Source organism: Vicia villosa, linkage group LG5 (assembly GCF_029867415.1).
Source record: "Vicia villosa cultivar HV-30 ecotype Madison, WI linkage group LG5, Vvil1.0, whole genome shotgun sequence".
Classification (NCBI taxonomy): Eukaryota; Viridiplantae; Streptophyta; class Magnoliopsida; order Fabales; family Fabaceae; genus Vicia; species Vicia villosa.
Window position 1 is genome coordinate 30,057,308 of NC_081184.1, and position 13,907 is coordinate 30,071,214.

Consider the following 13,907-nt stretch of genomic DNA (forward strand, 5'->3'; position numbering starts at 1 on the left):
TTTTTTCGGAAATGCACTTCCGAAGTCTGAAAAAATTTTGAAAAAAAAAATATTTCGGAAATGCATTTCCGAAGCGGGGTAAAATGGGTTTTTCGCTGGGGGTGACCCCATAGGGAGGTGGGTAAAGAAAAAATCATTCTCTATTGCATATAAAAAAATCTGGTTCTTGCCATTTTGTATAGTGTGAAATATGTGTGATTTCTGTAACAATAAGATAGAGTATTTTTTTCATCTATTGATTTGATAAAATATCATTTGAGGAAAATTTTACTTCCTACCCCTACATTTGCCCTTCTACCCCAACAATCATATTTTTTGGACGAAATTATCCTTCCATAAATAGGAAATTTTTTTCTCATTTTTCACTTTTTACTGATCTTGAACAAACACTCTCCTTTTATCTGTACGAAACACAAACCGGAACCCTTCTGAAGACTCTTCCGGTTCATTAACTTTCCAAACCGGAACACATTTGGTAAGTGGTCCGGTTCGCAAAAATATTTCACGGAACGCTTTTGGATTCTGTTCTGGTGCGTTCGCTTCCAAACCGGAACACAATTTGGAACTCTTCCGGTTTGTTGCATTGCATACCGGAACGCTTTTGAAATCTGTTCCGGTTTGTTTTCATCTCCACCGGAAGCCTTTTGAAAACTGTTCCGGTTTAGCTCAGTTGCAAACCGGAACCCTTTTTGGAACTGTTCCGGTTTGGTTTTTTGTGAATTTTTTTTTTTAATATTTTTTTTTTAATATTTTTTTCAGGAAAATGCGTACACTAGGACCTGACGGGAGACCACATACCCGCCGCCGCCGTGACGAAGCTGGTTCCTCTAACCCACCACCGCAGCCACCACAGCCAGTTGGATATCCTGGTGGACCATCAGATTTATCTTTACTTGTTCGATATCAAGACCATGTTGCTCGCCGGTTATGGTACGGAGAGGTAAGTAAAATTATTTGATTTATTTTAAATAGAATTTATTATTATATCTTCTAATGTGGTTTTTTTATTTATTTTCAGGAAAGAGGCCCTAAAAAGGAGCTTAAAGTCGCTGGGCACGGGACAAACTCCAGGAGAGAGTGCCTCAGCAGCTCCCACCTGAGATTGAGGCTATCGTGACTGGGTTAGGTCTGGCTTCTCTTCAGAGTACTAGCCTGACCAAGATAGACGTTAATCTCGTCTCAGCATTTGTGGAGAGGTGGCATGTTGAGACTTCGTCATTTCACATGCCATTTGGTGAAATGACGATTACTTTAGATGATGTTGCGTGCCTGCTCCATTTGCCTATCAATGGTATGTTCTGGTATCCTGATGAGCATGTCACAGAGCAGGTGGCTGTTGATCTTGGCTGCGAGTTATTGGGAGTGGATAGACATGCCATGGCTGTACATGTGCGTTCTTGCAGGGGAGTTTATTACTCACTGCAGTGGCTGTATGACAGATTCATGCAGTACCGTGCTGCTGGTAGTTGGACTTACGCGACCAGGGCATATCTGATGATGTTGGTAGGTTCTACCATTTTTGCGGATAAGACATTTACCCTGGTTGAGGCCCGATATTTGCTATTGTTTAGAGATCTACGTGGGCTTGGTTCATACAGTTGGGCATCAACGGCACTGGCCACTCTTTATCGCCACCTTGGGGATGCATCTATGTTTAGTTGCAAGCAGCTCGGTGGATATCCTACTCTGATACAAGTATTTATGTTATTTTTAATTAATTATATGTTTATTCATATATTATAATTTATATTATTTAATATATATATATATATATATATATATATATATATAAACATTGGTATTAATGAATATCATTTAATTTATTTGTTAACAGTGTTGGATACATGAGTACTTTCCTACTCTGGGAAGGAAAGGAGAAAACTGGCGGTCAGACAACGTAGGGCTTCCGAGGGCGATGAGATGGTTCTACGGACAGGGGGCCACCAAGGTGGATGCATATAGACCGATATTGGATCAGCTGACACCTACAGACGTCATATGGCATCCATTCGAGGATCATCGACCTCATAGTGCTTTTAACGAGCTATCTTTATACAGAGGTTTCCTTGTTTGGGGTGAGATACATGTGCCGTACTTACCCGATAGGTGTCTTCGCCAGTTTGGTATTCGCCAGTACATCCCGCCTGCACCTCCGGCTGATACGCTCAGCAACGATGCGATTGCTGTGGAGTGGATTGGTTATCACCAGAGCGTGGCAGATGTGATTAGAGGTACGGAGGCGGTGGGATACCCTCATGAGACGGTGGATGGATATTTAGAGTGGTATTACCGTGTGTCTCATCCTCAGGTTGTGCCGCCCCCACCTAGTGAGCGTAGAGAGGTTCCAGTTCCTGTCTTTGATGCAGGACCAGCTGATCCAGATTGGGCTCGTGCATCCACACTGGTTCACCGTTATCTCCGGCAGGTAGAGGCCGACGAGGATGATGTCGCGTATGCTGACTTATTTGAGGTGTTGCGCATCGCCGATGAGCATTGACTATGTTATATTGTATTTTAGATATTACATTTTGGATTTATTTTATGGTACATTCTGGATTATATTTTGGATTATATTGTATTCTATAGTTGATTTTAGTCTTTTGTTTTATTCTATATTTTATTCTATATTTTGGATTATATTTTATTCTATAGTTTATATTATTTGGATAAGATATTATTTGGATAAGATATTATGTGGATAAGATATTATGTGGTCCAGGTTGTGCGGATAATATTGCCCTCATGGCCTATAAATAGGACCTCCTAGTGTTGACACAAAATATCATATTTTTCAGAATGTCTCTTGGTAATTTTATGGTTGACACAATTGTTTTCTATACTGGAACTAAGGATCCCATGAAGCTTTCAATACCTAACGATTGCGGGAGACTCGAGTCACTGAAAAGTTGGGTGAAAGAAGAGTTGCCAGAAACTGATAACCGACTGGTGACTAAAATCTGGTATCGTGAAAATTGGAACATGGACGTTGATGGAAGGATAAGTTATAATATTGTGGAGTTGAAGTGTGATGGTGATATGAAAGACATGTGGAAATCACACCGCCGTAAGATAACAAAGGGACCGATTGAGTTTGAGGTGGACCTAACAAGGTCTGCTGAGGATGTTCTGAAGATGTTGGTGCGTCCAGAATCGTCTGCAAGAGTCTAATGCGTGAATGTTTTATGTTATTGTTATCATGTTCTATGTTTTAATGTTCTATGTTATTGTTATCATGTTTTAATATTCTATATTATTGTTATCATGTTTTAATGTTCTATATTCAATGTTATAATAATTTAGTGTTTTTTTGTAAATAAAATAAAAACTTCTAAGATGTAAATAAAATAACTCAATCTAAGACGTTTTTAGCTAAAATATTACATATAAATTAAAGTCACTTAATTAATCTATATTAACACGTGATGGTAACATAGGCGTAAGATGGTGCCAATGTTGAAGACGTCCAGCAAATCCTAACATCCAAGATGTCGCCACTTGATGACGAAACTTCATCCAATCTAACGTGACGCGCTATGATAACAGTCACTTTATTGTTGATTCCGGTCTCTTTAACCCAGCGGATAACTTCTTCCCGTGTGACAAATCTCTGTGAAGTTGTGAAAACATCAGTGGTATCTATAGCTGTCTCGTTTTTTCGACAAATTTGGAGCGGAACTTCCATACCTGAAAAAAAATAACCAAAAAATTAAAAAATGCAAAATGCGTTCCGAAACAGTTTTCCAATCTGTTCCGGTTTGATATCAACTTCACCGGATCACTTTTTAAAACTGTTCCGGTTTGATTACAAATGCACCGGAACACTTTGCTTATCTGTTCCGGTTTGATTTTCGTATTACCGGAGCAGTTTTAAAATGTCTTCCGGGAATAAAAAAAAGTGAACCGGATGACATTCATAATGTGTTCCGGTTTGTTAATTTGTAAACCGGATGACTTACCAGAAGTGTTCCGAATTGAAGGTGCGTAGGGGTGCAGATTTGAATTTTTTGACTTTTTAGATGAATGGTAAAAAGTAAAATGGTAAAATGGTTATTAACTATTGAGGGTAAAGTTGACATTTTTACAAAATTATAGGGGTAGCAGGGCAATTGTAGGGGTAGGAAGTAAAATTTTCTCATTTGAGTCATTGCATATTCATGATTTAATTCTATAGGTTCTATTTTGAAGATTTATTGTTGGTAATCAAATTTCTCTTGTTTCAATCATATATTTTCATTCATTCCAATTTTATAAATCGGTGAAAGAAGCATGATTCTATATACAAGATTGTTCTATTTTGCACATAATACGTGAGAGAAAATTATTAAGTGGAGGAAAAAGGAGTGGAAGAAATATAAGAAAGACACTTTCGTAAAACACATTAGGGATGGTATTATGATGTGGTATTATATTTAGGGTCTTGCTATGCTAATCAGTGCTCTCAGAACAATGGTTGAGCATTCCAAAAAAAAAATATTTTATAAAAAATTTAATATATTAATTTTTGAGATATTAAATACGCAGATTATTGAGATAAATTTACTATTTTAGAATGCTTAATCATTGCCTTGAGGGTACTAGTTTGCATTTTCTTTATATTTATTCATTTTAATTGTTCTAACTTTAAATGATTTTGACACTAATATGGACTTCTTAGACCAAAGGCGCGACCTGCTGGACCAGCAGTCTCACTCTCTCTCTCTCTCCCTCTCCCTTTCCCTCTCTCAATCGCTCTCTCTCTATCTTTCTATATATATATATATATATATATATATATATATATATATATATATATATATATATATATATATATATATATATCACTCTCTCTTCTTCTCTATCTTCCCCTCCTCTCTCCCCATCACAAAAAATTTAACAATGCAAATGAGTCTCTCTCTAATTCACACACTCTCTCACGCACTCTCTCTCCCTCACGGCCAATTTTACAATGCAAAAGGTTCTCTCTCTAAAATAGGAGAAATTTAAGAGAGAGAGAGAGAGAGAGAGAGCCCTTTGTATTGTAAAATTGGCCGTGAGGGAGAGAGAGTGCATGAGAGAGAGAGAGAGAGTCTTTTGCATTGTTAAATTTATTGTGATGGAGAGAGAGAGAGAGGGAGATAGAGAAGAAGACATATATATATATATATATAGAGAGAGAGAGGGGGAGGGAGAGAGAGTGAGATAACTCTTTGCATTGTTAAATTGGTCGTGAGAGAGAGGGGGGGAGAAAGAGAGCAGGAAGGAATGGGAGAGGGAAAGGAAGAGGAGAGAGAGCCATTTGCATTGTTAAATTGATCCTAAGGATTCATCTTTTAGTTTGGATTACTTAGTCTTCTAAATTACTAAAAATATTAAAAGTTTAAATGTATCGTCATTCTTCTATTTTTAATAATTGTGGCTAAATAATTATATTTTTAAAAGGACATATGTCAAAATACCATAAAAAATAAATTCACGTTAGCGCAATAAAAAAGTGGACAGACGCGTGCCCGTCTGAACGCTAGTGAAACATAATGGAAACAAATTAACTTAACGTGCAACCATCTCTGAAATTCTCATAAAGTACCACACTACATAACACATGATACAGGTAAAATAAAATTAATTGTGCCCTTTATAAGTTATCAAAATATAAAAGTACATCAACCTGAAATGAATTCAAAAAAGAAAAAGAGTAGAAAAAACAGTTTCTTTGTGCATGCACTACAATTGTCAACATAACACTATTTCAATTGCGAAATTGCAAACCTATCGTAAAAAACCAACAATTTATTTCTACACCGCTTCAGCATTATAGATTCAAGTTTCCACCTAATTTTATTTGTTTCTTCCTCATACTTGATTGTTTCTTTCTTCTCAGCCTTTTATTTAAACTATTTTGTGTTTTATTAATGACATGTCAATAGTAAGTGAAGAATAAAATTCACACTACTAGAAATACTCGAATTTCCTGCGGATTTACCTACAGAATTTAGCTAAATTTCCGCAAGGAAACACATTACCTGCGGATTTTCTTGCAGTTTTTTGTCCCCAGCTAAAACCTTCGTGGGTAATATTTTTTGCAGGAAGTTCCGCAGCTAAATCCGCAAGAAATATCGACAGCTAAATCCGCAGGAAATATCCGCAGGTAAATCCGCAGGTAGTCTCTATAAAATTAATTTTTTTATTTTAGTTAACTTTTGAATCATTATAAATTAAATATTAAAACAGTAACTTTTTTACTACTTTTCAACTCTAGCATTTGGAATCTTAGTAGGGAATCCCTACTTGAATAAATTTTCAGTATACCTACATGAATTTCACTAAATAAAAAAATGAGTGCAAAAAAGAAAGTGTCGGAGAAAAGTCAATTTTATTCTTCATCTCCAACTTAATCTACATTTTAACAAATACATCAAGAACATACCCTAATTTTGCAGTTCATATGCTTCTAGTATCTTTGAAGTTTGAGCCTACTTTAATTTCCTCTGTACATTTTTTTCTCTCTTTTACATCTATATCAATTTCTTCAAAGGAAAATAAATAAAAACAAATCACAAAAAATCCTCAAAGTCACATACCTATTAAACTAGTTGAAACAAAGAGAGTGGAACAATGAATAATCTAACTGATTCAGCACCTCATGGCTCATGTGGTTATTTATCGAAACCGTAACAGAACCGGGAAATTGAGACTCTGAAGCGTACCTTTTAGTCCAAAATTGGTGAGATTTACTTGGTTGATGGACTTTGTCACATGATCACATGTGACTCCCTTCCGACTACAAGGATTCACAAAATTGCAATCAGCACGAGTCCTACTCATTTATCACAAACTGCTAGAGTATTTACAAATTGATTCAAGTCATTGTGGAATCATTTTGTAATGGATAAAAGAGAGAAAGTCAAACCTCTTTCCTTATTCTGTGCAAAAGCCTTAGCAAGCTAGTGGCAAAAAAGGCACCTTATTCCAATGGAGAAGCATCAATATGAATGAATCAAAGCAGTTTCAATTCTGTGAAAGTAAAAACATAATTCCAGAAATTGATTCATTCCCTCTTAGTTGCCCCTGCACTTCTTATTATTGTACGATTAAACCTGAGTTCTCAAATTGATTCAACAACATCTTATTTGAAGGAAACTGACAGAAATGGTCAAAACAAGGGATTTGTGAGACAATTTTTTGAATTTACATTCTACACTACTCCGGAGAAAAACTCTCAAAACAGAGTTACTACAATGACAACTAAAAGGAACTGAAGCAAATTACACACAAACAGAAACATAATAGACAGTTCGGTTCCTTCCAAAAATTCGAGTGTCTTGAATCTCTCCGTTCTAAATAACTGCTGAAATATAAAAGACATAACTGCTAAAGAAATACATAACTGCCCACTAAACTAAACTATCTCGTGAGCAATTTCGACCCCAATCCTTTTTATCCATATTTTTTATGAGAGGTCTAACAGAAACTGTTAACATCACATTCTGAATTTGTCCAACATGAAACTGGTGAAGTTGAAGAAATTTCTAAGTTACAACTGATAACAACAATCATCCTCAACAAACTAAAGCATCTTAAACCAAGGCCATAGGGATATATTAACCTACCAAAATTATGAATTATCTAATCATCAAACTAAAGCATGGAAGGAATAATGATTATCCTTAGGTGAATGAAATGAATGAGGAGGTATAAAAAGACACCGTCCAATTAGTGATTCACTAAAAGTGGAACTCCAAGCTTTTAAAAAGAGATTATTGTTAGTTGAGAATTTACACCAAAACTCAGATTCCAATCTTACTCATTAACAATCAAATACACTCTCTTTTTAAGGCTCTAAGTTAAATAGACTCATTATTATTAATAGTTATGATTTACTAACAGAATAAATCTTGGATGATTAAATACACTCATTACTAACAGTCTTACTCAAATAAAAGAACACGTTCGATCCTTCTTCCACAGAAAAGCGAAGACATGGGTGGCTTTTCAGTAGATATCGAAAGAGAAACTTCATTGGTTCAATATAAAGGTGAAGGGAAGAGAAACACAAAAATAGTTTCCTTTCTCCGTTTGGAGTAGCGGTTGGAGACGGAGAGACAAAAAGAAGTTTCTGCCTTTTCTCCCTTTTGAGAGGAAGAAGGAAAGGAAAAAAAATAATAACTCAAGCTATTCAAGTTCCTACTCTAAAAATTTTACCAAATTTTTGTTTTCAATTTTTTATTACTTTTTTTAATTTTATTTTTCAAAATATTCATACATTTTATTAAAATAAAATTAAATATTAAAAACTACATTTTATTAAATTTAAACAAAAACTATTAGTATATTTAGAAAACATTAAAATCTATTAAATTTTTTTCAAAAAAAACATTTTTTTTAAAAATAATAATTTATTTTACATTATTTAAGATTGATTGGGTGAAGTTGCAGTTATGCTACACAGCTATGGCGGTTGCGACGAAGACCAATGAATTTTTAGGTTTTTGAATTGTGTTGAGCAAAGTAACGTCGTTGTAGGAACAATCTTGTTTAATGTTTAATTTGAAGAATTACAACATAGATAACTTTTGTTTCAAATGAAATACCAATTTAGTATAGTTTCTCAGTGGTAGACACTTAGTGCAATCAAGTTTAAAAACCCAGGTTTGATTCTCACCTACTTTTTTTTATAGTTTTTTAATTTTATTTTTTAAAAACTTAACTAAAATACATTATAAAAACACCATTTATTTATTTTATTAAAAATTAACTAAAATACATTATAAAAAACACCATTTATTTATTTTATTAAAAATTAACTAAAATACATTATAAAAATAATTAATAACATTGAAAAAATTAAGACTAAAAGTTAAAATTAAACTAAATATAAAAACACCATAAATATAATTAACTACAATACATTATAATTTAAAATTTGCATACCATTTATTTATTTTATTAAAAATTAACTAAAATATATTATAAAAATAATTTATAACATTGAAATAATTAAGATTAAAAATTAAAATTAAACTAAATATAAAATACCATAAATATAATTAATAAAATAGAAAATACAATGATTAAATTTTTTTTATAAATTCAAATAATGAAATGTCAAATCCGCAGGTAATTTTGCAGGAAAATTTCCTGCGGAAGATCCGCATGAAAGTTTCCTGCGAAATTACCTGCGGATTTTATATTTTGGTTAGATATTTGGTTTAAAATACATTTTCCGCAGTAAAATCCGCAGGTATTCCTGCGGAATTTGCTGCCAACGCTGGATCCGCAGAAAATTTATTTTATTCAATAAAGTCCCATGAAAATCCGCAGGTATACCTGCGGAATATTTTTCGCAGGAAATTCCGCAGGTAATACGAGTATTTCTAGTAGTGGCACACTAAACTAAAACTAATCCAAAAATTTATAGAAGAACTTTTCAAATTAGATTATAGCAAGATCAATATGAAGATGAAAGAAATATGAATGAATATACAATACATCACAACAAAAACTATATGGAAAAACAATATTTAATTTAAAAAATGGAAATTTCTTAACAGACCTCCTAACCTTCTTGGGCACCCCTGGCGAAATTCCCAGAATGTCCCTATATTTCGGAAATGCATCTCCGAAATCACTTTTTTTCTGAAAAAAAGGGTGATTTCGGAAGTGCACTTCCGAAAACACGAAAAAAAGGTGTTTTCGGAGATGCATTTCCGAAAACACCCCTTTTTTGAGTTTTCGGAGATGCATTTCCGAAAAATCCCCTTTTTGGGAAAGGGGGGTGTGTTCGGAGATGCATATCCGAAATATTCCAAGACCAAATTGGTCTTGGAATGTTTCGGATATACACTTCCGAAAGAATTCAATAATTATTAAAAAATTAAAATCAAAGTGAATCAATACAATTAATAGGTATAAAATCAAGGTGAATCAATAAAATGAAGGTGAATCAATAAAATCAAGGTGAATCAAAATTTCCTAAACAATTTTAAAGTTAAAAATTATTTTACTATCTTATATAAATCAAAAACATTTTAATTTCATAATTAAATTTTGATTATTTAGAATTAAATATAAAATTTATTCTTTAAATAAAATTAAGACAAAATCTTTTTTTAATTTTTTTAAACTAAATAAAAATTTATAACTCATTTTTAATTATGAATCAGAATAGAAATATATAAATATATAATAATAATTATTAATTTTATAAGTGAAATATATAAATATATAATAATTATTATATAAATATATAATAATATAATAATTATTATAAATTAAAACACTATTTTTTTAATTTTTTAATTATTATATAAATATATTTATAATTAATATATAATAATTATTATATAAATATATAATAATTTTTATAAATATATACTAATTATTATAATTATTATATAAATATATAAATATATAAATTAAAACACTCATTTTTTAAATTTTTTTTGTAAATATATAATAATTATTATAAATATAAAAATAAAAAATTATAACTCATTTTGTAAGTGAAATTATTTTAATTTTTTTAATTAAAATTATTTTAAATTTTAAAATATGAATCAGAATAGAAATATATAATTATTATTATTCATAACTCATAAATTATATCAAAATATATAATTATTATTATTCATTACTCATAAATTATATCAAATTTATGATATATGAATTAATTAATATCATAAAATTAATTTTTGGGATTTTTTTTAGATTTTTTTTTGTTGTTTCGGAGATGCATCTCCGAATTTGTCAAAATTCCAATTTTTGGGATTTTTTCGGAAATGCACTTCCGAAGTCTGAAAAAATTTTGAAAAAAAAATATTTCGGAAATGCATTTCCGAAGCGAGGTAAAATTGGGTTTTCGCAGGGGGTGAACCCCATAAGGAGGTGGGTAAAGAAATTTTCTAAAAAATATTTACATCAAACTAATGATTTTAACATATTTTTAGTTAAACCTTTTGCCCCTAGGCATATTTGTTAAACATCAAAAGAAAAGTCAAGTTTATAATGTAATACCTCGTGAAATCTATAACTATCTAAATTAGAATGTAAGTACACAACACAACAAATTAGAATTACAGTTTAAAATGTTAAATTAATTAAAATCAATTTGTAAATAAAAGTAATTTGATGTTCATAAAAAATATCAATATAGAAATGAAATGGAATATAGCTTCAAACCATAGTACATGTGCGGGCTTGATATAGTTTCAAACATATCACAATTCTTATGTGACTTTAAAGAAGATATATCCCATGTAGTTTTTTCAGGTTGGTTAGATCTAAAGTTATATATCCCATATAACTTAAATGATTTATATATGTTGTGTTAATTTGGTAATGAACCATAAAAAAAGCAAAGTGTGACATAAACTATCAAAGAAACAGCTTCCAACATGTTTAATCAAATACACCATTACAAAATTGGTAATCTTTTCAATCTATTGTCATTATAATGAAGACACCATTACCCTTTGTTAAATACTAACATCTTGTATGCAAGCATAAGAACTATTACTAACATGAAAAATCAGCATAGCTAGCATAAAATACAGCTAAATAACAATCACGGCTAGAAATACTCGAATTACCTGCGAAAATTATTCCGCAGGTATACCTGCGAATTTTCCTGGGACTTTAATAAATAAATTAAATTTCCTGCGGATCTAACATTGGCAGCAAATTCCGCAGGAATACCTGCGGATTTTGCTGCGGATTATATATTTTAAACAAAATATCTAACTAAAATATAAAATCTGCAGGTAATTTCGTAGGAAAATTTCCTGCGGATTTTCCTGCGAATATCTATTGTAAACAAAACCAAACTGTAATACATAATCCGCAGGTAATTCCGCAGGAAAATTTCCTGCGAAATTACCTGCGGATCTAACATATTTCAATATTTAATTTTTTTTTTAATAATGATTATTTTTATGGTGTTTTTTATTTAGTTTAATTTTAATTTTTAATCCTATTTTTTCTATGTTATTAATTATTTTTATAATGTATTTTTAATAAAATAAATAAATGATATACAAATTTTGATATATATATTTATATATTTATTTATTTAATTCTTCAATTTTTATTTTAATAATAGGTATTATAGTTTTTAAAAAATAAAATTAAAAAACCATAAAAAAATAGGTAAAAGTTTTTAAAAAATAAAATAAAAAAAGGCAAAATACCCTTTTTCGTCCCTTAACTTTCACTCGGGGTCCATTTTGGTCCCACAATTTTTAAAAAGTTCACATAACTCCCTTATCTTTTAAAATGGTGTCAGGTTTATCCTTTCCGTCTATTTCATTGAAACGTCCGTTTAGAGTTGCCAGCGTGGCATATGACCTGGATCTTCTTCTCCTTCATTAAAAGGAATGTTACATCTGGAAAACGAAACCTGAACAATTTGGGGGCTAGGGTTTGTTGAATAAACACCATCGTGAGAAAAATTTACGGGCTGCTAAGGTTTTCCAGAAATCCAGAACAATGAAATCATCCACTTCTTCGTCATCTATGGTACAAGGAAGCCATGAAAGTTTCATCTCTCAGCTTGGTACGAAGTCGGAACTGCCATGGAAACCAGTTTGCTACTGTGGAGATAAGGCCATTCTAAGAAGGGCAAAGACCACTAAGAGTTTTGGAAGGCAATTTTGGGGGTGTCCTCATTTTAAGGTACCTTATTTTTCACAGAGTGTTTATAGTGTTGGTTTATTAGATTTATGAAATTGAACATGAGGGTGTGTGACATGTAGGGGCCTGATCATCCTGGGTGTGAGTTTTTCAAGTGGTTCTGCGATGAATCTGAAGAAAACAATGGGCAAATCATGATGGTTAGGTTGGAGAAGCTTGGAAAGAATATTGAACACATACAAGAAGAGTTTGTCAAAATTAGATTGTCAACTGAAGAAATAAAGAAAGAGACTGATCACATACAGAGTCAATTGAAGAAGATGATGAAATATGGAAAATGTTGTAGCTTGATGATTATCATAATTTTGTTTGTAACCTGTTTTATTAAGGATTAGGTTTTGTGTCAGTGAAATAGAACTGTGTACCATTTTTATGAACCAGTTATGTACCAGTTTAATGAAGAAATTGAAAGCATTATGTTGTGTTCAATTATGTATCAATTATGTACCAAATATGTACCAATTATGCACCAGTCTTATGAACCAATTATAACCAGTTATGTACCAGTTTTATGAACAAAATGAAAGCATTATGTTGTGTTCAATTATGTATCAATTATGTACAATTATGTACCAGTTCAAAATTATGTACCAGTTCAGTTTAGTGTTGTAATTTTGAAAACAGAGTATCACAACAAAATGCTTATAATGCAACCAGAACAGAGCATCACATTAAACAAGCTATGCCATAGAGGTTCAAAAGATACATTAGACTTGCAGAGTACTTATAATACACCAGTTAGGATTCCAAAACATTACAAAAGTTGTTCATAAACAACATTACCTAAGACTTGCATATTACCAGACAAATTACATAAAACCATAATTGTTAATAAGTTCCAAAAGTGCTAAATATCTAATATAAAATCTAAAGTGCTAGACATTTTTCTTGAATGAGGCTCTCTTTGTTGGTGTTGTCCTCCTAGTTGTTGGCCCAATTATTGATGCACCTAGTCTTGTGGTTGGTCCTGGTGGTACCCAAGGAGTCTGTGGCCTTCTCACACCTAGCTTTTTTGCCTTGCTTGTTGTTGCCTTTTTTGCAGGACTTTGTCTTGTTCTGGATGTCTGAGAAGCTGGTTGACTTTGTTGAGTAGCTGGTTGTGCACTAACTTGTTGAGTAGCTGGCTGTGAAGTTGTTACTTGTGATGTTTGTTGAGTACTTGGTTGTGCAGTCCCTTGAGGAGTTTGTTGTGCAGTTTGCTGTGCAGGCCCTGTCACCTTACATGTAGCTTTGTTGTGCCCTGA

General features: G+C 32.1%; 1 protein-coding gene across 1 annotated transcript; it reads left to right on the plus strand.

Annotated features, from left to right (window-relative positions):
- The first annotated feature begins 763 nt into the window (after positions 1-763).
- On the plus strand, positions 764-2,497 carry LOC131604446 (protein MAIN-LIKE 1-like). Its single transcript, XM_058876882.1, has 3 exons — positions 764-940; positions 1,072-1,695; positions 1,835-2,497. Exons 1-3 carry the CDS (start codon positions 764-766, stop codon positions 2,495-2,497), a joined length of 1,464 nt encoding a protein of 487 aa, XP_058732865.1.
- The last annotated feature ends 11,410 nt before the right edge of the window (positions 2,498-13,907 follow it).

Excerpts from the sequence above, each read along its gene's own strand:
- LOC131604446 (XM_058876882.1), top strand. The coding sequence starts at position 764 with ATGCGTACACTAGGACCTGACGGGAGACCACATACCCGCCGCCGCCGT. Across the intron at positions 941-1,071 it reads GCCGGTTATGGTACGGAGAG|GAGAGAGTGCCTCAGCAGCT; the intron begins GTAAGTAAAATT and ends GACAAACTCCAG. Across the intron at positions 1,696-1,834 it reads GATATCCTACTCTGATACAA|TGTTGGATACATGAGTACTT; the intron begins GTATTTATGTTA and ends ATTTGTTAACAG.